Genomic DNA, 24,775 nt, shown 5'->3' on the forward strand with positions numbered 1-24,775 from the left:
ACTTCACTGTCGTCCTCTGGAATATTGCCAATCCTTCTAACTGGCCAATGTTCTTCGGGCTTCAGGAGGAAGCTTGGGCCAGAGAGCCAGCGGCAATTTGGGTCAAGATCATGTAGCTTCATCCCTCTGGAACCATCGTCAGCTGGGTTCAGTGATGTTGGCACATGTCGCCATTGCTGAGGAGTCGAGGCTTCATGAATTTCGTTCACTCGATTAGCAACGAATGGCTTGAATCGCCTCTTCTCGTTCGTAATGTACTGCAAGGTCGTCAAAGAGTCTGTCCAGAACGTAACACCTTGAAGGGGTATGTCAAGCTCGTCGCGTATCAGTAGATGCAAGCGTGTAGCTACCACTGCTGACTGTAACTCTAAACGCGGTATGGACCACTGTTTCAGCGGGGAATTGCGGGTCTTTCCCGAATCGAATCGAATAGGGAACTAACAGTCGAAAGAATGCCACGTTTAGTTGGAGGCTTGTTCGAGGGAACAACCTTGAATTGCAAGGTATCCGAAGCTGCATCCCAGTGTAATCCAAGTGCGCGGCTGATAGGAAGTTGGCTGAGGTCGAGATTGATAGAAGGATTCGCTCGTTCCTCTAGTGGGAGGGCCTTTAACACCTGCCTACTGTTGCTTGTGAACTTCGTTAGGTGGAAGCCGCCCTCACTCAGTAGCCTGGTCAGCTGGTCTACTAGCCAAATCGCCTTCTCTGTTGTCGGCGCAGATTTCAGTACATCATCAACGTAGAAATTTCTGTGTACGGTCTTGATGACTTCAGGGCTATACCGGCCTTTATTATCGTCTGCCGTCTGTCGAAGTGCCTTGTTGGCACAGCAAGGGGATGAAGTTGCTCCAAATATATGGACAAGCATCTGATATTCCTTAGGGGGGAGATTTGAAGAAGCATTCCACCACAAGAACCTTAGGGCGTCTGCATCCTCTGGAAGAACTTTGACCTGATGGAACATCGCCTCTACGTCAGCTGTGAACGCAGTTTCTTCTTCTCGAAAGCGAATAAGTACGCCAACCAGATTATTTGTGAGATCTGGGCCATGGTACAACCGATCGTTCAGGGAAGTGCCCTCAAATTTAGCGGCAGCATCAAATACCACGCGTACTTTGTTGGGCTTGTTAACGTTCAGCACCGGGTGGTGTGGCAAGTAGCAAGTGATCTTGGATCTCTTAGAGGCCTCTTCTTCGTTTAGCTGTCTTGCATAACCTTTAGTAACGTAGTCATCTATGACGGAGCGGTACTTTTCCTCTAGGCCAGGATCCCGGTTAAATCTCCTTTTCAGAGCTTGAAGACGACCTTCTGCCAAGGCTCTGTTAAATGGAAGGTAGGGTACTTCCTGCCTCCAGAGAAGGCCCATCTGGTAATGGCCGTCAACCTTAGAGATTGTGTTCTCTATTATCTTCAGCGCCTTTCGATCCTCAACAGACATTGGCCCAAAGGCTTCTTTCACGGTGCCGTGGGACTCAATTCGCCAGAATTCTTCCAACTGTCGGTTGAGAGAAACATCTTCAGAAGAAGCATGATGCAGGTTAAACTGACGTCTACCGTCTACACTGCCGGAACCGCCAAGGATACTCCAGCCAAGGCAGGAACGTATCGCGAAGGGCTCATTAGGTCTTCCTTTTCTAACTTCCAACGGAATAAAGGCTTCCTGGATGTTCGTTCCAATAAGGATAGAAACCTTCTTTCTTTGTACTTCGGGAAAAGGGACTTGACACAAGTGCGACCATTGCTCCATCTTCTTGCGAGCTGTTACATGCTTAAGCGGGATGGTAAGGTCTCGTACAGCCCATGCATTGCGCACAGTAATCTGGTGTGAGTGCTGATCATCAACGGGCGCTATTTTGAAGTCAACCTTTACTCCATTCTCCTGTTTGTCTCTTTGGCTTACTGTGGAAAGGAGGAGTTGTCCATCTTCGCCTTGAATACCAAGCTGATCGACGAGGGATGGGTCAATCATAGTGACGTCGGAGCCGGAGTCGATCAAGCCGTAAGTGGTTGTATATCGTCCATCGTTGGCGATGATCTTGAGGGGCATGATCTGCAGGTAAATCTCAGAGGATTCAGCCAAGGTTGCAGTAGCGCACGTGCTCGAGGGAGCATCTTGGTCGCTTGGCAGGACAGTAGGCATGGTTGGGATGACTGTGACTTCAGTGTTGTTAGTGTGATGATCTGCGTTTTCTCGGGATGGACTTGACAGGTGAAGCAAAGTGTGGTGAGACCTTCCACAACCAGGTACCCTACAACGCATCGGCGACTTGCACGAACTGGCCGTGTGTTCTGTAGAGTTGATGCAGTTGAAGCAAATCCGCTTTCTGTTGACTAAGGCCCTCCTCTCCTCGACGGGCCTCGACTTGAATACCACGCAGCGATAGAGTGGGTGGTACTGGACACACAAGGGGCAGTTGCTGGCTTTAGTGTCTTTATTGATCGCAAGTCTGCTGGCCTCCCTAGAGGTACTTGTGGTAAGAGTGGTAAGGTGACGCAGATGAGACTTGTCTCGATCTTCAATTCGTTTGTGTGACTTCACCTCAGAAGAAGTTGTAAAAAACGGATGATTAGCCAAATCAGCTCGGTCATTCAGGAACTCAACAATGTCTTTGAATGTGGGGATAATCCTTCCTTGGCGTTGAAGCTTCTTCAAATGTTCTCGAAACTTGTCTTGGAGCCATTTGGGCAACCTTAGTATCACTTTCTCGAGATTGTCAGTGTTCATTTCTCCTAAACAGTTCATAGATACGAGGGTATCATACATGACTTGTGCCATATCTGCATAGCGTTGGAGACCATCCTTGTCTTGAGATGCGATAGGGGGACCTTTAGTCAGAGTGTCGACGCAAGCTCTTACGATCTTAAAGGGTTGACCAAAACGACTTTGCAGGACTTCTAACGCCTTGGTTAAACCTCCTGGCAAGGCCTCGTACCTTTGCACAGCTCTAAGAGCAGGGCCCTCGAGAAACTGCAACAGGCGAGCCATCTTAGTCTGTTCATCCAATGCCTTCGATTCTACCATCTGGTGAAACCTCTGTCTGAATAGTGGATATCTCTCAGGGGAGCCATCAAACTTAAGCACTTGTAGTGGAGGTAGACCTTGATCGGCACTAATTCTTTCTATTGTGGTAGCAATAGTTGCAAGGAAGCTTTCACCCATTGGCTGAAGAGAAGGTGGAAGATGTCCTGAAGTTGCGTGACAAGGCAGGCGAACTGGACCATAGGCTTGAGCTGCATGTGTGAATATTGGACCTGCATTGTAGGGCGGCTGGGATGAGAACAGGGAGACACCCGGGTACATGGCAGGAACACACGAGCTAGCGCGCGAAGACTCGGGAACATACGAAGACGGCAACGTTGAGGCAGACATAGCAGGAACCACAGAAGCACGCGTAGGCATCGGTGGGAAATCAGGAACACACGTGGGGTACGCAGGTAACGTGGAGACGCGCGAGGACACCACAGGAACTCCAGAGGCTTGCAAGGAAGCACACGTAGGCATGGGTGGAAAATCTGTAGGACGCGTAGGGTACGCAGGTAACGAGGAGACGCGCGAGGACAACACAGGAACTGCAGAGGCTTGCAAGGAAGCACACGTAGGCATGAGTGGAAAATCTGTAAGACGCGTAGAGTACGCAGGTAACGAGGAGACACGCGAGGACACCACGGGAACTGTAGGGGCTTGAAAGGACGTGGCAGAAAACTCAGGAAAACGTGAAGTGGGCGCAGGCAACGTTGATCCACGCGAGGACGTGTCGGGAAGAACAGAGACACGCGGAGACGTTACGTGGCAGGTCGAGACTCTCGTGGATGAGACGGAACACGTGGTGGGAGAAAATGGCTGCGTGGAGCAAACCTGCGCGATCGACCCTAATTTCGTGGAAACAGCTTGAGGGTAGACAACTTGCGGACCAGCGTCGGATACACTTGTAAAGTTTCTGTCAATGTCAATATTTCTGTTAAAACTATGCCGCTCAGGTGGATTTTCCTCAAACTGCAGACCAGAAAACTCGCGCCCTGCTAACTTGAACTCCAAATCTGCCAACTCTGTCCTTTCCCGAGCTTCCTCTGCCTCTTTTTCAGCGTCGAGCTTCGCTAGTTCTAGTTGATGTTGAAATTCGAATTGCTTTTGTTTCATTTCAAGCTCCAATAACTTGACTTTCATTGCTATTGTCCTCGATCGTTTTTGCTCAGTTTGTTTTTCGACTAGAGCCGCTTTTTCTGCCGCGATTTTGGCTTCGCGAAGTCTCGAGCTCGCTGCACTTAACTTGGAAATTCGACTGCTCTGCGATTTCAACGATCCTCGGGGCGATGAAGTGTTGACACGGGGTAATTCTTCTGACACTTGTTTATTAAAATACGAAGCAGCTTCGATCGCGAAATGTTCGATCCTTTCATCATACAGACGTTTTCTGACCTCTTGAGCCTCGTAAACGCCCTGGATTTCGTGAAGTTCCACGCTGCTGTCATTGAGAAGAGCTTTGGTCCGCGCGACGTTGTCTCCATAATTCCTAAATGCATCTGACAAGGTGGCTTGCAGATTCCGCACTTGCACCAAGTTAGCAAAGTCCGCGAGTAAATCATCAATTCGAGCGCACACTTTAGACATTGTGGCGACATAGCCTCCTGCAGACCGTTTTAGAACGTTCAGCTTTTCGCGTACAACTCCTTCTTGGTCCTGCAGCGAATTAGGCATTCTACTCCTGGAACTCGCTCGGATGGAACTTGCATTATCAGCTTCGATACCGTCCATGATCTTCAATTGGTATTTTACAATGAAGTGGCAAGGGCCACGAAGAGACTCACAGGTTTCAATCAGCAATTTATTCACTCAAATCAAGGGATTTGGTAAAATACCTAACAGAGAAAATACAGGAAACAACTAAGAACGACTATAAAAGGAATGAACGCGAAAATGACAACTGAAACCAAAAAACAGGACGACTGAAAAAACACTTACCAATTGCTGGATTAGGGTGGGTGAGTGATAAAATGAGAGTGTTGAAAATATTATATACCACTGAATTTACATATAGTGCGAAAAATTGTTCAGGAAGGAATGAAGGGTGCAGAACACAATTAACACGGATAATGATACGGAAAACAAAAACTACATGGAAAAGTGTAAATTAACAAAAACCGCAACATTCATTATATAGTAAGACTATGAAATAAAAACGTAAAGACGCTCCCACTTAGAAAAAGAAAATAGTTTTGCTTAATTAGTTTTGCCATTAAGCTTTATCCTCTAGAATAGCATGGTCGGACAGTTACTGTGTTTGTTTTCTCGCGATATTGAAGTAAAATATGACAAAAAAGATTACAAGGAGCACACAATCTAATCGCTAACAATCTTCCCGAAGAGAGAGGAAGACCCTTCATGAAATCCAAAAAGTGAAGAAAATTAAGCAAATCCTAGGGTATCCACTCTTCTTTATAACACATGATTTTCGCACTTATGAGATGTTTGGCAAACATATCGATATTTTGATACCTTAAACAGCTACAGCTAGTAAATACAACTTACCCTCAACTTCGAAGGTACTCCACAAAAGTGAATGCTTAAAAAACTTTGTTCAGTTCTGATTTTATTGAATCTGTGAGTTTCGTCACCAAGCATAATCTGCTCTTACTTGGTTGAATGGTAATAGGTGAACTATTTGAATTGCGGACACGTTATATCAGATTGTCAGCGTATTGCCCAAAAATGGCGAAAATGACAAAACATTGTGTTCTGTCTGTCTTCCGTTACCAAGCATAATCTTTTCTTATTTAGTTGAATGGTGATAGGTGAAATGTTTGAAATGTGACGCATTATGTCCGATTGTCAGCGCATTGCCCAAAAATGGCGAAAATGACAAAAAATTGTGTTCTTCTGTCACAAAAATGACATGGTCATTAGCTCAGTAAGGCAAAGTAGTTTTGGAGTATTTACCCTAAAGTCTGAATAATTGGTGGTCAAGAATTATTTTTCCCGTAAATATTTACCATTCAATAAAAGTCAAAAAGGCTTTTTGGCATTTTACACCACTGTTACTAAGGAAAACTGTAGCTGAAACGAAGAAGCCTCTGACTGCAGTCTAAAAACTTTTAGGAAGTTAGGTCACGTCACGCAATGCCTGGAGCCAACCAACCAACTAACTTAAAACAGGTCAGGCCACTGATTTTCAATCCAGACCTTTATATTGGAGTACGAATACCAGATTGAGTTCGAGTACGAATTTCAGTTCCTCAGAACTCTGGCGCCTTCCTGTTGTCTACCATCAGATAAAGAGAGTATAGGGAAAAAATCGGTCTGGAAAGCGGATTACCTGAAATAAAGCATGTAAAGTGATTTAGAAAAGTTACACTTGCACTAAATCTCGTCCATGTGCTCAAATCAATTTCCCTAGTTTTCTACCAACCTCTTCGAGTCGGGACAACCCTTTCAATCCTGCCGTGGGTCACAAAGCCTGAGATTTGTCATACAGCTTTGAAAGCATCTCTTTGCGTTGAGAGCATATAGGTTATTTTAAAACTAGAAATCATATGTTTTTTTTTTCTAAATATGTTCGAGGTTGAAGTTAGAGATTTTAAAGCCGACGTTTAATCAGTAATAACGCCTCAAACTAAGTTTTTCTGTCACAAAAAAGAGTCGAATCTGACTGTCGGAAACCTTTGTTGTTTTTATGCTTGTTTCCATTATATTTACGGTCTGGATGCTGTGAGATCAATGCAAGGACAGAGCCTTCTAACAGAGAGACAATTTTGCTCAGTCCAGAAATACACGGGAAAACTAAATTTTAAACCCTATATACGTCTTTTTTCCTGTCTCCTGGGCCAGGGATAGGTTGGCAACAGGAGTCATAATCAGGGATGGAGACCATAACGAAATTCCATTTTGACTTGTGGGCTTGCCCAATGTGTTGTACCAAAAAATTTATTTTTAAGAAAATATCCGCCCTACGCGCGTGTAAATGGCCAGGATCGGCGTGAAGAAATTGAACTTTTTCTTCTACCCGTTCAAAATGGCGTACAAATTTTAAAATTCTGCCAGGGAAAATATCCTCGGGGCCCACATCTAAGAAATAAGGCTCTCACAACGAAAAGGTAACAATTGAAAGAAGACGGGGAAAGTTAAAATTGATCACATGACTCTCACAGTCAAGTCAAAAAGGCATCAAAGCGGTGGCGCTGCATGCGTTGCTACAGTTGAATGAATAAAAAAAGCTTCCACTTTAGGAATAATTATGTACTCAGACACGTTAGTACTAAACTTTCGAGAATTTTTCTTCAGCTGCTTTCCATGTCACTTTTGCCAGAATGCTATGGCTCAAATAGTACCCGAAAAATGTCTAAAGTTCAGTTATTGATTGTTGGAGAAAGTCTAAACAGTTGTGGAAAGTTATGATGCTGCAAAGTTGTTAAGCAGTTTTTGCAACCTCCATATTGAACTCTGTCAGGTTTCACTGTTTTTCTGCCCATGTTGAACTGGAAAAAGAGCCTGGTTTGCTGCTTGGAATCAAGTTCCGTGGCCATGCAAAGGGAGAAGCAAAACAACAACCGACTATATGGATGGACTTTCTTTACCATGAAAAAAATACGTTAAAAAATTTTGCCATGGTAACATAAAATACAACGAAGACTAACCGACCATACTTAATTTTTCCTAGATAAATTTTTCGAAGAAGTCCTGAGGTTTTATGGTGTTTGCGCAAATATAAAAAAGAAAAGTTATAAAGGTTCAAAGTGCCCCTCCCCTCAACTCTAGATAGGGTTAGCTATAAGGGTTAACTATACTATAAGGAAATCTTCTCGGGGCCATTCTGCAGAACACATGTGCAGTAGCAATATGAGGCAATGTTTTTTTTTTTTAGCTATATCTAGATCGGGGATTAAGTAACAAATTTGATCCCAACCTATTTTCAACTTTTGATACATCTCTTTTCAGTTACTGTACGAATAAGACGTCAAACGACCGGATGAGACTTTTTGTGGAGGACGTAATTACACGACGGCGAAGTTTTCTTTCTCTTTCTAGACGTGGGTGCGTTGAGCAAGAATTCATTTCCAGGAATTTTCACATACATTTGAATTTTAAAGAGAGTTGAAATAATGGGACGACGTTTGAAACAACGCAAATTCATTTAGTGCCGTTTTCTTTCCGTCGCTGTCATGTTTGCTAAGGCCTCCCGAAGTGTAAGTAAACGGCTCCAATGCTCATGATTTTTTTTATAAATTTACCTTGGATTAATTTGCAGTAGTATATCGTGTAAGTTTGGCAGGCTTTTTTTGTTTCTTATACTCAAAATTAACTTTCGTACAGAAACATTAAAGTTGAACAGGATTTTTTAATGTTGGTTTTGATTACCTTTTAATTAGTTTTGGTGTTCATGAAGTTTTTGGGAAATCTTGTCTCTACCCTCAGGTGGGTCCCTCAAGACGGTTTCAACTGGATGGTGAGCTAATAGGTTTGAATTGTCTTTTAATTCAAGTGATTCTATTGAAGTGCATTGTGCACTGCGCATGAATTCTTGTGGCATGCGCGCGCCCATAAAGTTTACGACAGAGAAATAAATGATCGCCATAGAACCGCGCTTACCCATCACTCACGGGCATAAAATAGCGACACCAAGGGCACGCACGCAAGTAACGGTTTGGGTCAATACTACAATATTCCGATTCATACATTATATGTGTAACTTTTTTTTTGAAGTTCTGCGTCGCGGTTATCTGTGCCATTCCTTACCACAGGAGCTAGTAAGAACTGGTTATAGAGACTCATTTTGTTGGTCACTTTAGTTGATCGCTGTTCGTTCTACTTTTTCAATAATATGCACTAGTAAAACAATCAGTTGAAGTCTGAGAGGAATGCTACGACAGCGTTTGTTTCGAGGGAATCACCTTCAAATGACTATTTATTTCTCGTTTAGCTGTCGTTTACAAAAAACAAAATCGTCTCCCCAATGACTTAACCCTGTCACTCCCAAGAGTGCCATATGGCACAAAAAGTCATTACGTGCACAATATTGGGTCAATTTGTATCAAATTTGGACACCAAAACAGATCTTGGAGAGATGTGAACAATGGAAGCATAAGACATGATTAACCACCCCTCCATTTTTGTAACTTTTTCTTCTTACACTTTTAAGACCAAGTCACCATTTGACAAGAAAATATGTTCTGAGATCTGCAAGTTAAGCTATAGTTTAGGAGCATACCCAGTGTATACAAGAAGTGAGATGTATTTTAAGGTTTATATTTTCTCGTTTTAAACACTTTTAATTCTCTTCTGTGGCTTCTTTTGTCTTAGCTGGAATGATTTGTACAATGCCCCAGATAAAACCCTTGAATTGGTGTATTACAGTTGGTGTAGGGGTTCACAGTTGCCGTTTTACAAAAAGACGACATTTCCCATGGGAGTGAAAGGGTTAAAAACCAAATTTGTTCCTTCTAAGTCGAAAAATTGTCGAAAACGATAGCTGAATCTTAACTCAAACTTATTTCAATCATCTCATTTTATACACAACTCATAGTCAAATCAACCCGTTACTCGGTGAATAGTTGATCCCGTTTTCATCACCGTATTTCTTTGTTTTGGGAAAGATGACGAAATAAAACAGAAACGCATTTGCTTGACAGTTTATTTTCGTACTTAGCACGGTCAAGTTACAATATGCTCTGCATCTGACAGCATTTATATCCCAATAAAATAAAAAAAAATTTCGCCTGTCACCTAAGACATCATTTAAGAATAGGTTACCTGTCAGTGCTTCGCAAGCCAAATATTTTTTAGATGATAATCCGGTCTTCTGACTGGTAAACTGCCAATTTCGCCCTGTCCTCGCCCTCGTGAACAAGTTTGAGTTACTATTTAAGCAGCTACCACCTGCCTGCAGTTTCTGAAAACGAAGCATTAGAATCGAAATCGATTAAACACTTTATGAAATGACATTATATTTTAATATGAGTAAACAGGATATCGCAGAGTTTAAACTAGTTAACCCAGTATGTTTACTTCAACGCCTGATACCTACTCGTCGCTATAACGACGGTGACGACGGCAGTGAGAGCGTCAGTAAACGGAACTTCCATATAAAAATAATAATAATAATAATAATAATAATAATAATAATAATAATAATAATAATAATAATAATAATAATAATAATAATACTCACTTGGAAAATACTGTATGTCGAATATCGAATCGAGGTCCAAGGCATGGGAAGTGCGGAGGTGAAGGGGGTGGGTGAAGAGTTGGGAGGTTTCTTAAGGTATCAGCCACCCTTCAGGACCGTCCGCGCGCGGATCGCTGTAGCGTTAGTTGTTTTTATAAAAACCCCTATAAACCATATATTTTTTAAAAGCTTAATAATTCCAGATTATGGATTTGAACTAACAAAAACTATTTACTTAAATGTGTTTCGAAATTGGAACGCTTTGTGTAAAAGTACACGTCTCTGTAAATCATGTTCCACTCCCGCCGGAAATAAACGGAAGAAAACGATTAACACCGCATTCGCTTCTCAACACGTTCCACTAAAAAACCGTGTCTCACATTTTTGACAAGTGCGTTTGTTTCTCTTTTATTAGCAAATGAAGTTGGGGGAGGCAATTAGTCAACACTCCCTGTGGAAAAAAGGTTCTAGCTTTAAAATCAAAAGGAGTATTAAAATTCGCAGACACGGTTTTGTAGAAGAGATATATGGCATCACTCTGGCCAAATTTGAGCCAAATTGATTGAAAGGCTGCCGACTTGGAGTTCAAAACGTACGAGTCGATCGGCAAAATTGGCATCCTACCTGGAATGAGATTATAACACCTAAATGTTTATTCTGATTGATATCAGAGAGGGCTCAATTTTCTCTAACAATAGGACTTTGACAGGTAACATGCAACAGGAACAAACTAGCGGGAAATAACTATTTTGCTTCCAGTCAGTTCAATTACACTGCGTGTGGACAAAAGACAAAATTTTTGTTGAGGTTAGTGAATGTACATGCATAGTAATCGTTTAATTTACAAACAGCAATACGCTTTTCATGTAACAATAAAAATATATTGTGTTTATTTCTTGAAAGGTTGGCTTAGTTGGTAAAGATGCTGAAAACCAGTGCGAAATCAACACGAACGAAAGCGAAGCCGCCGAATGTCCACCACCGATTGCTCGAAGGTCAAGAACTGAGGCCCGGTTTATTTCAAACGCTCTGCTCTTCTCGGAAGAATTAAAAACAGAATTTGTCTTGTGTGACAGACAGCTTTCATTCTCGCACTGGATTCTCCAGGTAGAACCAAGTCCATGCTTAGTCGCTACATTTTCCACGACTTGGACACATCCCTGGCAAAATCGACAAGATACAGACTCGTCCCGTTTCTGAAGGAGAATTTCACTCGATACGATAGCTCGACCGCTTATTGTTTTCCACGTTCCATCAGCAGATGGGGTCGATGAGCTTAATTGGCTTTCTTCTTCTGGTTCTTCAAGCTAAATTTTGGAGCGGCTTGCACCCTCAGCAACTGTAGCATTTTCGCTTTTCTGAATATCCAACTCCTCCAGCCACTTCTCTTGCCGATAAAATGAGCCTTTGTTGCTCTCTGCTAATTTTGCAGCCCATTCTTTGTCAAACTCGCTCTTCGATTTCTTTTTCGCTCTCGGTTTCGATGAGGAAAACGGACACGATCTTTTCTTTTTTTTTTTTTGCGGCATTTTCACCGAAACAAACGCTAAATACCGAGGTAAAGGCTATAAACAACACGAAGACAATTTCGCACGTGTTGTGTCGTTCGAAGCACGCACTCGGTATCACGTTACTACTTCAATGACAGATCTTGTCAACGATCAATTAAGATAATTAACGAGAAAAAGTCTTTTACCCCCGATATCTTACGACAGAAATAACATTTTCTTCTGATTTTTTTTTTAAAAGAAAGCTCTCAAGCATATCTATTTGAAAACGTTGAAACCTCAAATATGGCAGCGATCCGCGCGCGGACGGTCCTGAAGAGTGGCTGATACCTTAAGGGAAATCCGCGTTTCGACTTCTGGAGTCCCCAGACCGAAAAACCAAAAAATTATTCATTATGCTTAGATTGAACCTTAGCATGGAAACAATGGACTCCTAGTACCTACATTTGGCTGTCTTAGGAAAGAAGCAATTGTAATAAATTCGAATTAAGCCACGTATAAGGTTTTTTGTCTTTAAGAAATTTTAAACCGATTCCCAGCAATTCGAATTTTTTTTGGATTATCAAGAAGTACATACGATAGTATTTCCCCTAGATAGATGGATGACATAGCAAGGAAATAAGGTTTCTTAATAACGCGACATGAAATAATAGCCGGTTTGGTGAGGGGGGGGGGGGGGGAGGGGGAACTTATTTTGTATTTCGCATGAAAATATTGAAACTGGAATTTAACAACGTTTAATTTTTTAAGGTTGCAGTTTTCCGAAGGGACCGTTGAACCGAATTTTGTTTTGGAATACATTGCATACAATAAATATGAAATTATTCATCTCAGAAATCATTAACTCACCTCAAAAACAATAGTCGTAGTGTTAACAACTTTTAAAGTATAAGTGGCTTGTTTGTGAGTTACCTCAAAGCATACCTTGCCACTGGACGACTTCATGGTCAATCCTTAAAGAAATCAAACACACACCTATATTTAAACATATATTTACTTTTACAAGCGAACAATGTTTCAGATGTTTTCATTTCCTGTGGTAAGGATCTCCTGAGTTTTGGAGAATAAAATACTAAGGGACGTTCACCATAAGTTGCGGTAGAAACTGTAGGAATTTAAAGGAGGAGCTTGTTTAGATGAACACAGTCGGCAAACAAATTGAAAACTGATAATAAAAGTGGTCGAATAACTTGGCGAATGGAAACAAACAAATTGAAAACTTGTAATAAAAATGAAAACAAAAAAAGTTGAAAACTGGTTATAATAGTGGACGAATTACTTGGCGAATGCCCAATAAGAACTTTGTAGTTTAAAAGCAAAATTTTCAAATCAATCGGTGCAATGTAGACCTTTCAATGCAGGTGTTATTTGCTGGAATAAAGTGAGCTCGAACCAATACATTAATTTTTATCCACTAAAAAGCGACTTATCCGCTGGATAGAGCCGCTCTTTGAACAGTTCTTTCTTGATATTTAGTTTCTCCAGATAAAAGATTGTTGCAATGATCAAATCACGTTATCGCAAAAGCCTTTATCAGCCGTTTCAGGTTATCCTGCTATAAAAGTCTCCACATGCGGCCGACCAATTTAATGACTAAGGTAACTTTTTCTTGAACGTTTGATTGACATTTTCAACTTGATTAAGTTCTTTGTACAAAGTAACTCCAAGGTCGCGCAATTTGTTGGAAAGTTTGGTAATAGTTGTCTTAGCAAAGAGGAAGTTTCCTTTTCACAAAACGGGAAGTAAACTGAATGACTTCAGTTTTTTTGTCATAGTTACATAAAGCAGCATGTTGTTGGTATTTCAAATTTTGATCGATGTCATTAATGCAGTTTAAGAGGATTCAACGCAGAAAAATCGGCTATTAGCGTTAATTGCGAAGTATAATTCAGATTCATCATTCATTCATCAGTGCGTGGCGTACGCAGCCCAAAATAATCAATTAATGATTGTATCGAAGAAACATGCAATGGCCTACACAGGAAACCACGAAACTAGAAAATATGAGTCCCTTTAACGTAGAGCACAATAATAATAACTTCGTAAATATGTTACTTACTAGCGTTTGTGTCGCTGGTATGTTGACCGGTGGCAGTAGCTTTACACTGTCCTGTTGTTTGATCACAATCGTGAATCTTGACAAGGGTACCGGGGGCCGACGGTTCGTGTTGTCGGATGAAAGACCTCAAACAAACTTTTCTTTGCGATTGTCCTGAGCTGAGTTTCGAGCCGAATATTACGACGAAAACCTTTGCACAAATAATAATAATAATAATAATAATAATAATAATAATAATAATAATAATAATAATAATAATAATAATAATAATAATAATAATAATAATTATAATAATAATAATATTAAAAAAGACAGAAATTGTGCAGTTTCAGCAAATGTCCACTTTGGGCTAAACAAACAACATCGTTCCCACTGTCTCTGGGAAGGAGTTTGCTCATTGAATTGAGTAAAATTCCAACACAAAAGCAATATGTTTCATTTTTTTTCATCTATCATTACAAAAAGCTTAAAATAGAGTTGAGCCAGATGTATAGCTATGGACACTAGGACGGATGATTACCCTACGGAAGTGTGGCGGAAACACAGTGATAAGGGGGAACGGGTAGAGGAGTTGTTGTAAATCTGGAATTCGTAGGTCGACATAAAGGTTCACAACAAGTATTTCAAAGATTTGAGTTAGGTTTAACTGACATAATGTTTGAAAGTCTGCGTCCCCGCACTAAAGCGCGAAAAAACATACACAGCATCTTCAATCGCTTATGATTAAGGTTCATTTTAAATGGTTAATAACGTCAATCAAGCGATAAAAATGTGTCTTTAGAAAAGGCAGGAAGAACAAAGAGCATGTTTTAAAAGCCGTGGAATAAGCATAAGCAGAACTGAATACAAGGAAAAGAAAAATGACTAGTAAACTAGTCATCTGCACAGCCGGTTACTATATTAAACTAAAATTACTATCATGCATTAATATTATCATTACAAAACCTTTTTAGACTAGGAGCCTGATTTACATTAGTGCAGTGTAGATCGATTTTTAGAAGTGTTGTTTGCAGCCAGCCCTGAAGGCCCCAAAAGAATTTGCCTGCCGCAGCTCAATAGGAAGGCTCTTCCAAAGAACTGCTCCAGAGTAACTGAAACTATTTTTCATAAAGTTTGTATGGGGAAGAGGAATAGAAAGATTGTCGTTGGTGCCTCTCAAACAGTAACTGGGGACATCGCTACGATAGGTAAATTTAGAAAGTAGATAATTTGGAGCTAATCCATTGAGTGAGGAGAAGAAAAAGACAATCCTTGAACTCGGACGGAATAGAACCGACAAACTCCGCATTTGATCATTAGCCGCTCGGCTTCAGACTGAGCTACGAGGTTACACGGGAAAAAAGTGGTGGGTGGTGATGGCGGTAATTTTGGCTATGTGAATATGACATAAGCACGAGTGTCATTGACAGAAGGATAATCATGATGTTTTCACTCGTGCTGATTTTTCACGAATCCACACAAAATTCTTCATTTTAAAAGCTTATGCTTATCGAATTTGTGTAAACCAGTCTCATTTTGGCAGTAAGGTACGCAGAAACCGTAATACCCATATGCACTTAAAATTGACCTCTTTTCCTATTGAAATAATTATAGGCATCACCAAGAGAAAAGATAACAAAAGTAGGGGCGTCAGATTGGGATCCTCTAGAAACAAAACACGTGATGGCGCAGTGGTAAGAGGACTCGTCGTTTAGCAATATGGCCTGAGTTATAGACCCGGCGGTATATGGGGGAATTTTTTCTGAGTTACCTTCTTTGCCCCGAGAGTTTTTTGTTTTGTTTCCGGGTAGACCATGCAGTTTTATTCTCTCCTCTAAAACCAACATTTCCAAACTTCAATTCGAACCGGAATCCGAGGCCCATAGGTTTGTAAGTCGTAACATAAATTTGATTCATAGATATTATTGCTTTAATGAGTATTTAAGTGTCCCCTCCCATACCCCGACAGCAGGAGACAAACACTTTACCTCCATACTTGTCTATTTTACCAAGAGTGACAAACTATTAAAATTTTAAATTGCAGTTATTGTACTTACAAGTAAACTGAGGCAGATTTTGTCCATGTTGCTCCTTAAATCAGGCCCTTTGGTCTTGGTAACTTGGTGTTTGGGCTTTCGTAAGTTGCCTGGGTGCGACAGTGTGTTCTTAAAAAATGCCAAGAACAAACGTTACTTTTACCGGAATCTAGGGTTTTAACCGGTTATTATTTATTTACGTTTTTCTCGTTTCAACTTTACAGTTATTAGCGAATGAGGCGGGGGGAAACGTCGGTCCGCTGTTGGTATCCAAAGTTAACTTGGCCATACGTAAGTGAAATATATATACATGCATTGCTGTTTATTTACGCAAAATATACATTCATTTACGCCAACAGTTGAAACTATACGGCAAATATACGTTCATTAGCACTTCCGTGAACTTCATTAACGCGAACGAACTTTCAATAACGCTACTTGCATATGTATTAACATTCAATAGCATCAACGGATGAACAATTGCACCTTTGGGCAATCATTAACATCAATAGAAAATCAATTGCACAGTATGACAATCAACTGCGTATTAAAGACATACAATAATGGAATTTGCATAGAGACGCACGATCGATTGCACGATTACAGAAAGACCTTTAGTCATAGTATGAACAATAGTTACAACGTGGTAAACAGCAATGCTTTATGTCTCAATCTTAGTAATGCAACATCATCTCTCCAATGTAAATATTAGAGGAACACGAGGGCAACGCGTTTGCATTGAAATTATTCAATTTTAGTTTGCATCCCCGCAAATATTATTGTTATTATATAGTAAAACTATAAAATAAAAACGTAAATTTGAAAAAAAAAATAGTTTTGCTTAATTAGTTTTGCCATTAAGCTTTATCCTCTAGAATAGCATGGTCGGACAGTAACAGTGTTTGTTTTCTCGCGATATTGAAATAAAAAAAATGACAAAAAAGAATACAAGAAGCACACAATCTAATCGCTAACAATCTTCCCGAAGAGAGAGAAAGACCCTTCATGAAATCCAAAAAGTGAAGAAAATTAAACAAATCCTAGGGTATCCACTCTTCTTTTTAACACATTATGATTTTCGCACTTATGAGATGTTTGGCAAACATATCGATATTTCAATACCTTAAACAGCTACAGCTAGTAAATACAACTTACCCTCAACTTTGAAGGTACTCCACAAAAGTAAATGCTAAAAAGACTTTGTTCAGTTCTGATTTAATTGAATCTGAGAGTTTCGTCACCAAGCATAATCTGCTCTTACTTGGTTGAGTGGTAATAGGTGAACTATTTGAATTGCGGACACGGCACGTCATATCAGATTGTCAGCGTATTGTCCAAAAATGGCAAAAATGACAAAACACTGTGTTCTGTCTGTCTTCCGTTACCAAGCATAATCTCCTCTTATTTTGTTGACTGGTAATAGGTGAAATATTTGAAATGTAACGCGTTATGTCCGATTGTCAGCGTATTACCTAAAAATGGCGAAAATTGTGCTCGGCTTTTTTGGGATTTTACACCGCTGTCACTAAGAAAAACTGTAGCTGAAACGAAGAAGCCTCTGACTGTCAGTCTAAAACATTTTAGGGAGTTAGATCATGTCACGCAATTCCCAGTGCCAACCAACCATCTTAAAACAGGTCAGGTCGCTGATTTTCAATCAAGACCTTTATATTGGAGTACGAATACCAGATTGAGTTCGAGTACGAATTTCATTTCCTCAGAATTCTGGCGCCTTCCTGTTGTCTACCAGCAGATAAGGAAAGTATAGGGGAAAAATCGATCATGAAAGCGGATTACCTGAAGCATGTGAAGTGATTTAGAAAAGTTACACTTGCACTAAATCTCCTCCGTGTGGTTGAATTAAAGCTCCCTAGTTTTCTACCACCCTCTTCGAGTCGGGACAATTCTTCCAATCCTGCCGTGGGTCACAAAGCCTGAGATTTGTCATACCGCTTTCAAAGCATCTCTTTGTGTTGAGAGCATAAAAGTTATTTTAAAACTAGAAATCATATGGTTGTATTTTTAAATATGAGTAGTTGTATACGCTGGTTCTGACCCAATTTGACAGGTACTAATCAAAGTGAGTTCCCATAGCAACCGAGAAATTAGCATGAAATGGTGGACAGGTAACAATATCGATGGGCGGAGTCAAATACTGTTTTCATGTCAATGGATAGTTATGAAAGACGATGAGATGACGTCATGACCGGAAGTGGTTGGATTTATTTCCAGCCCCTTTTAGAGTCAGAGACACCAGAATTAAAACTGCCAACAAAAATTTAATGTAAAAACAAACCCTAATATTTACATGGCGGGACGTATGCGAGGTCCTAGCGACCAGCGCCCGACTTACGTAAAATGATATTTACAAATTTTTCCCAGCCAGCCGGAGAGTGACGCTAAAAAACTATTTACAAAAAAATGCCCGAGTCAGCCACGGGACGAAATGTAAGGACAGAAACAAGTGAATATATTGTGCCTTACAATTCACATAATAGTTCTGTTATCTCAGCATCTTCAGGGGTGTATCTGACATAGCCGCACAGGTAAGTCAGAAATGTGGTGGGATCGATCACTCGTTTATTGTAGATAAGCTGGTATTTCCTGGTCTGTAGCACTGTTTCGATGGCGCACTGTTTGGCGTCACGCACAATGTGGTACGGTTTTATCACGTTTGTTTGACGAATCCCCGACTCTTATGGTTGTTGAATGTCGTGTAGCACGTTCTGACAGAGGACAGCATAGTTGAGTTGTTTGGAGCCCTCACAGTTCAAGAATATCCCACGCACCTTACATTTTTGCTTGCCTTTGTGTGCCAGGAAGGATAATTCTTTGGCCCTCCAAAGGCAAACGCCACGATGTAGTCCCCCTCGCTCAATTCATCCTTAAAGTTTCCCAGGTAGTCACCGAGTGGAGGGTCAGGCTGTCTGGGCAAACTTTTGAACACAAAGCTGTCGGTGTCAAAGTAGGCGCCACGATCTTGCAAGAAATCGAGGGCTTCGTAAAGGCGTAGCCGCGCCCAACAAGTCGTGAAACAGGCCACGAAGATATTAAGATTGGGGGATACTGGATCATCTTCCACCTCGCGTTTGTGATGGATCTCCACGCTTTCTTCGGTCAACACACCCACGCACCGTATGTCAAATTTATCACTCTCGAGGCAAGCTGTAAATTTCTGTGGGTCGTCAAATTCCTGGACTTGGGTCTTATTGGTGCGTTGGCCAATCTTTCCCCACATCGAGTTTTTTATTTATTTATTTTTATTTAATTCAATATTTATCCAGGGGAATCCAATTTAGCAGAGCTAGTTTAAATGGAGCCCTGACACAGCACAAGACAAAACACAAAACATTGAAACAAAGCTCACAAAGTTGAGCATCATCTTAGCAAGAGTGCGTAAGCCAGGAATTTTGTGGATCTTAGCGGGGTCGAGTTTGATACCCTCGCGGGTCTCGTAGTCTGCGAGATGTTGATGCTGCATGTTAGGATCATTCCCGACATGGGGTTGCCAACCACTGGCTTCTTCTTTAATTTTGAGCCCGGTGTGGACGTAATTGCCGAACAACCCCTCTTCTGTCTTGGGGGAAATTGCACACCTCGTTGTTTTTCAGAATGGTGTACCTCTTCTGCACGGCTTTTTCTACTTATGGGGTGCACCACGTGCCTGTAATTTTGCGCTGCTGATTGATGTAGTTACAGATGTGGCTTCGCTCTAACATTGGTTTTGTCATTTCGTCTTCAACACAAGTGGCACAGAGGGGGAAGTGAGCTTTCCGTTTTGGCGTAGGGGCAGTACAGGATGGTACAACTTCTCGGGAGGAAGTGCAGTACAATTGGCGAGGCCAAAGAACTCACTGATGTCTGTGGTATTTGGCTGCTAGATAATCTCGGGGTGTCCCACAGGGTATCTCCCATTTTTGTTAATCCAAGGGTACAACGATGTGAAGTCATAATACTTCATTTTCTCATCACTGTCAACATCGATCAGGTGGTACAGTTTTACAGCATTGGTGCGCCCACCACAGAAGGCATCACCTGGCTCCAATGGGTCGATAAACTCGAGACTGTCCACAAACTCACTCACGTCCTCTCTCTCTTTTTTCAAATGATGCCACTGACATTCCCAGATCTCAACGACATTGTACCTTTATCCCTCAGGAATTGAAGTTTCGTTTGGGTACATCGATACACGTCTTCGGGACTACGGTCTTCCAGACAACGGTGGGATTCAGTGCAGTTAGGAATGCATTTGGGGCACCCGTGCCAGAAGCAGCCTTGGAATTCGTACACTGTGTTGGTCTGCATGTCGTACCCATCGACAGTGTAGCGGCTATTGGGGATGCGGTACTCGCCCTGCCTGCATGTTGAATGCGTATCCCCACAGCTTCGACACCTTGGCGGTCTAGGGACTCTCGTAAACAATGGTCCATCCAATGCAACCATTCCAGTGCGACTTTGGAGTGGTTGGACTTCAATCGCCATCCATGGATGGGCTCGGAGGCAATGGTGTCGGGCACCATCCGGTTCTGCCGCAGATCGCGATTACAGGCTTAAGCAATCGTGATGTGATTCCACGGGTTGAACTTGGCTTCCTGTTCGAACAACGTCTTGAGCGTGAGGCGCCCCTGCTTAAGAAGCTGCAAGTCCGATTCGCAGTACTCTATGAGCTCTTTCTGGAAGTCAAACTCTACATTTTCTCCAATTGTTCAGCGTACCACTTCTCGAATTGTGTACGTCCAGGCACGGACATGGATTCTGGCATGTAAAAATGTTTAGCTGGGATCGGTCCCACATGCTCTTGGTTGGCAGGTGTGTTGAATAGATGAGAGAAGTAACCTTTCTTCAATTCCGTGATCCCAAACGTTTTAGTGTCAAGCATCGTGCACAGAAGTAACTGGACCCGAAGAACCCCGTGATGACATCATAGTGATCGTTGTCGTACAGGAAGACCAACTGTTTGTTTTGGGGTGGTCTAAGAGATTTCACACTTTAACCTCGCGTGGCATCGACAAGTAGTAGTTGGTAGTCTTAGAGGGAGGGTGCCAGAGCAAATTTAGACAACTCATCATAGCCGCATAGACCTTGAGGGACATGGGCTTCTATGTGTAATAGAATGGCCTTATCATCCTGAATTGTTCGTCCACGCAGGAAACCACGACAGTTAGGATGATTGTCCACGTCGGCTTTGGCAGTGACGATGGCTCGGGCACAACACAGATTGTCTTTGTTTTGGATGGTGACCACACTTTTTTTGAACCGCTTAAAGGTTTCTGGATTGGTGTGACACGGTTTCATTTTCCTTTTGGAGCCACTTCCATTCGGTGATCTGCGTACATGCGTGAATGAGAGTTGAAACGAGTCGTTCATTTCAGAGTTCTCGTTGGAATTTAACATGCGCGACATCTCCTGCAACATACTGTCCACTCGATCACTACCATTCATCCACTCGCTAGCAGGCAAGCCTCGGTAGTCATAGCTTTTATTTAGGCGGTTACTGGTCAAACTGAAGTACATGCGATCTTGTTCGGGGATCCGTTCGGCAAGGATCAGGTTTTGCAAGGCTCGATGCAAACGGTCTCGCAGAGCTGCTTCCAAATGTTGTTGGGGCACAAATCTACCGACTTGACGTACATGACTTAGGTAATGGCGTTCTCTCACACCCATAGCATGGCTGCTTCGATCGACTTATGGGTTGAGTGTGAATTCAAACCGTCCGGGTTCTGAGGCACTCAAACTACCAGCCAGTTGTTCTTGGTGAGCAAGTTGACGCTCGACAGTGTTAGCGACTTCAATTAACATAGCGTCATCGTGTTCCTCAACATGTAATACGTTCTTATTGCATTAATCTTTTGACATATTGATGCACTTCTTAAAATGATGGAAAAAATGGAAACTCTAGGGCGAAGACGATTGGAATGAAGAAAGAAGTAGATGAAAATCATTTTTATAACCCCACATACATTTCATTGGTTCATTTCCCACCAATCATAACATTTAGTGACCAAATAAAGAAATCGATAATTAATCTAACCCGTCCAAATGGTTTGAGAAACAAAGTTGGTTTACTTTTGTCTCACTCAGAAAAAGCTGAAAAACTAAATTAAATCGGAACGGATTGGTTACCGCCCGACACGCTAACTACTTAGTTTTTTTTCAATACTCATGCATACTTCCATTCGAAAAAAAATATATCTTACCTCCTAGCTTTCGACCTTCCAGCTGACAACTGATTTCACTGTCTTTCTGAGGGACCATCACGACTTCCTCAATGACAGGTGCACAGACTTAACAAAGATTCGTATTGTTGTTTCCAATGAGCAACTTTGTTTTTCAGTTCTTCTCGAACACAATTCTGAACACAATTCTCTTCCTGCCAAGGTGCGGCACTTGTTACAGCATATGGTGTACAGCAACTCTATGCGCTCTTGTTCTAAGTGCAGGTGTGCTTGTTTGACTTTTTTATATTCTCTTTTCCAGTGCTCTTCCTTACGTTTTGCTTGTTTGAGGCGCGAGTTGACTTTTTGCAACAGATCCAACAAACTCTTGTTAATAATAATAATAATAATAATAATAATAATAATAATAATAATAATAATAATAATAGCCGTTTATTGACAAATCCAAGTGAAAAGGAGATAAATGAGGTTTTCCCTTTCTAGTTTATCTGCTGATAAGAAAATAAATTAAAACATTAATTACTTACAACTGTTTAAAATACTTAACATAAAATATATAGCACATCACAGAATAGAAGAACTTGGTGTTCACTAGAAAAATTTGCAAGATGACATCTCAGTCTGTTCTTAAAGGTTGTCAAATCTTCCGCCTCAGAAATTTCCTTTGGCAGATTATTCCACTTATCGATTATGCGTATAAAAAAGGAATGTTTAAAACTATTCAAAGTTGCAGATGCAAACTTATTACTATTATTATTATTTTAGTACGACGCTTTGTTTGATTTCCTTTGGTAGTCACAGGAGTGGTATTCATCTTATGTCTTGTAGCTTCCCGTTGGCACATACAGCTTAGAATGAAACTGAAGCGTTCTGGCGTTCCTTTTATGCAGAGAGTGATTTCCGTATTTGGTCAAAAATCACTCCATTGGTCAAACCTTTGTTTATGCCCTTTTATGGTCAAGGAATTGACCTTGAATGACCCACAGCTGGTCAAAGTCCAAATGATTCCATACCAAGTGCGCTTGCGAGTGAACTACCTGTCGTATGTCTTCCCGCGCTAATTGCTCCGCAAATTTGGCCAAATCGCGATCGTCTGGTAAGAGTGACCTCATGGCAAACAGCTTCTGATGTAAGTCTTTTTCATTTTTCCACCTCTTTATTCGTAATTGCATGGCCTTGGTTCGGACTTGTCGTCTACGAGCTAAAACGTCTGCTGCACTCACTTCCATTTTCGTTCCTGCCCCTCCATAAACCGCCTGCATGCACTAAAAAAAGGCTCTTCACTGTTCTGAGCAATATCCCCCATCCAGGTGTGTGTTGTGACTGCTGGCAAAACACCCAATCGCTGTACGTCACGTAGTCGTCCCCTCTTAATGCCAGGCGCATAATTTCCATGTGACACATGAAATGGAACAAGGTAAAAGTACCAGACGGATCGTGTACGGTTTCCAAAAACACGTGCCGAGGATTAGATGCTTTGGTTTTGAGTAGGTTAGCAATGATTTCCATCTCGCTCAAATCCCCTTTCTTCAAATGATAAACAATGGCCGTGATCATCCACTGTTTAGCGCGAATGTTAACGCTCATCATATTCGAGAAAGCCTGCTCTATTCAGATTCTTGAACTAGAGTCCTTTTCTCCCTTCTTCTTCGCGGCTTTTCGTCGTTCTTTTCGTTCCAGATGTTTGAGACGAAGGAGTGCTTTCATTTTTATACGCTTTCGTTGGAAAGGTAAATTCCTACTGGCTATTTGATCTTCACCCGTGATCGGTTCTTGTCTCATAACATAAAATTCTTCCACTTGTTGAATGACAGTTATTTTCTCTGAAAATCGTACGGTCCGCATGATATTCAACTGTCTACGATTTTGTAAAAAAATAACGTTTGTATCTGCAATTGCTTTATAACCGTTTTTGGATGGTCTCGTTCCCATGTTAAAGGCCCATCTCATTTTTGTCCTTTTCTGTCATTCTCTAGTTTTTGCCAATAGGATTCACACGAATTATTGGAGCGTACGTTTGTGTCAAACTCAAAGCGATAATGTGATATTTAATTTCCGGAAAGAGAAAGCAGTAACTTGTATCACTTAAAAAAAAGCCTAAAAAGTGTTAAAGAGGCCCTTAATTATCTGTTTGGAGTTCATATTGATCAATAAACGTTAATGTTATGAAATGGACATTCGACTTTGTGTTTTAGTTAAAGAAATAAATCCTTAAAACCACAGGACAAAACTTTTGTCACCTTTAGTAGAAAAGATCTAATCACGTTTAGGGTTTTCATTCACGTGAAGTGGAAACGTGTCTAGTGTCACTTTTTCAACTTCATTAAACCGCTTAAAATTTTGTCTTATTTCTTTGAGGTGAAAAAATAAATAAATAAATTGATATATAAATACACCGTGACAGCGGAATAACGTATCCCTACAGTCAACCAGACGAGTTATCCAAATAAAATCTACACAAGGGGATGAGGGGTTACCCCCCGAAGAAACGATAAATGTTTGCATGCTACAACCGGTTGCTAGGGAACGCGTTCAGCATTTATAACCTCAAGCACGCGTCTTTCGGTCAACACACAACGCTTGTGTTAACTGCAGTCAAGTAACGAAGAAAGGGTAAAAAAAAAGAAGTTGGAGAGACGTGCTTGAAATCTGCGAGAACGGTAAGTAAACCTCTACAAATTTCAATTTGAACAATTTGTTAGGTTTATCACGCAACAGATTTGTTTGTTAATGTTACCGATTAGAAGTTTAGTTAAGTTTCCAATCGTACTCACGGTTCATTAAGACACAAGTTTTTAAAATAAAAATTCAGCACTGATCCTTGATAAACGATGTAGCCTTGATGTCGTAGTTCTTT

General features: G+C 41.1%; 2 protein-coding genes across 4 annotated transcripts in view; both read right to left on the reverse strand.

Annotated features, from left to right (window-relative positions):
* LOC146457083 (uncharacterized) overlaps window positions 1–16,999 on the reverse strand; it is a 31,775-nt gene extending 14,776 nt beyond the window's left edge. The window contains exon 1 of one of the 3 annotated variants that reach the window (XM_085092343.1): window positions 16,898–16,999. Coding sequence is in view for 1 of the 3 variants with exons in the window: in XM_085092341.1 (XP_084948467.1) it covers window positions 5,528–5,620 (93 nt within the window). In the remaining 2 variants the exon portion in view is untranslated. Of the gene's footprint in view, window positions 1–5,527; window positions 5,740–16,897 lie in introns of those variants that run through there. The other 2 variants (XM_085092341.1, XM_085092342.1) reach the window with 2 other exon arrangements.
* LOC146457085 (uncharacterized) lies at window positions 9,516–17,715 on the reverse strand. The gene is made up of 5 exons (XM_085092381.1): window positions 17,540–17,715; window positions 15,764–15,871; window positions 13,728–13,917; window positions 12,518–12,621; window positions 9,516–9,881 (listed from the first exon to the last, which is right to left on the reverse strand). Exons 1-5 carry the CDS (start codon window positions 17,546–17,548, stop codon window positions 9,516–9,518), a joined length of 777 nt encoding a protein of 258 aa, XP_084948507.1. The 5' UTR covers window positions 17,549–17,715.
* Between the last annotated feature and the right edge of the window lie 7,060 nt (window positions 17,716–24,775).

The sequence above is a fragment of the Pavona decussata genome, unplaced genomic scaffold (genome assembly GCF_977016875.1).
Source record: "Pavona decussata unplaced genomic scaffold, jaPavDecu1.1 SCAFFOLD_248, whole genome shotgun sequence".
Lineage (NCBI taxonomy): Eukaryota > Metazoa > Cnidaria > Anthozoa > Scleractinia > Agariciidae > Pavona > Pavona decussata.

What these genes read in the sequence shown, in the direction of transcription:
- LOC146457085 (XM_085092381.1), bottom strand. An exon ending in TACCAGCGACACAAACGCTA is followed by an intron (nt 12,622 to 13,727) that starts GTAAGTAACATA and finishes GATTTCTTTAAG; the next exon opens with GATTGACCATGAAGTCGTCC. An exon ending in CTACGACTATTGTTTTTGAG is followed by an intron (nt 9,882 to 12,517) that starts GTGAGTTAATGA and finishes CTTCGTTTTCAG; the next exon opens with AAACTGCAGGCAGGTGGTAG.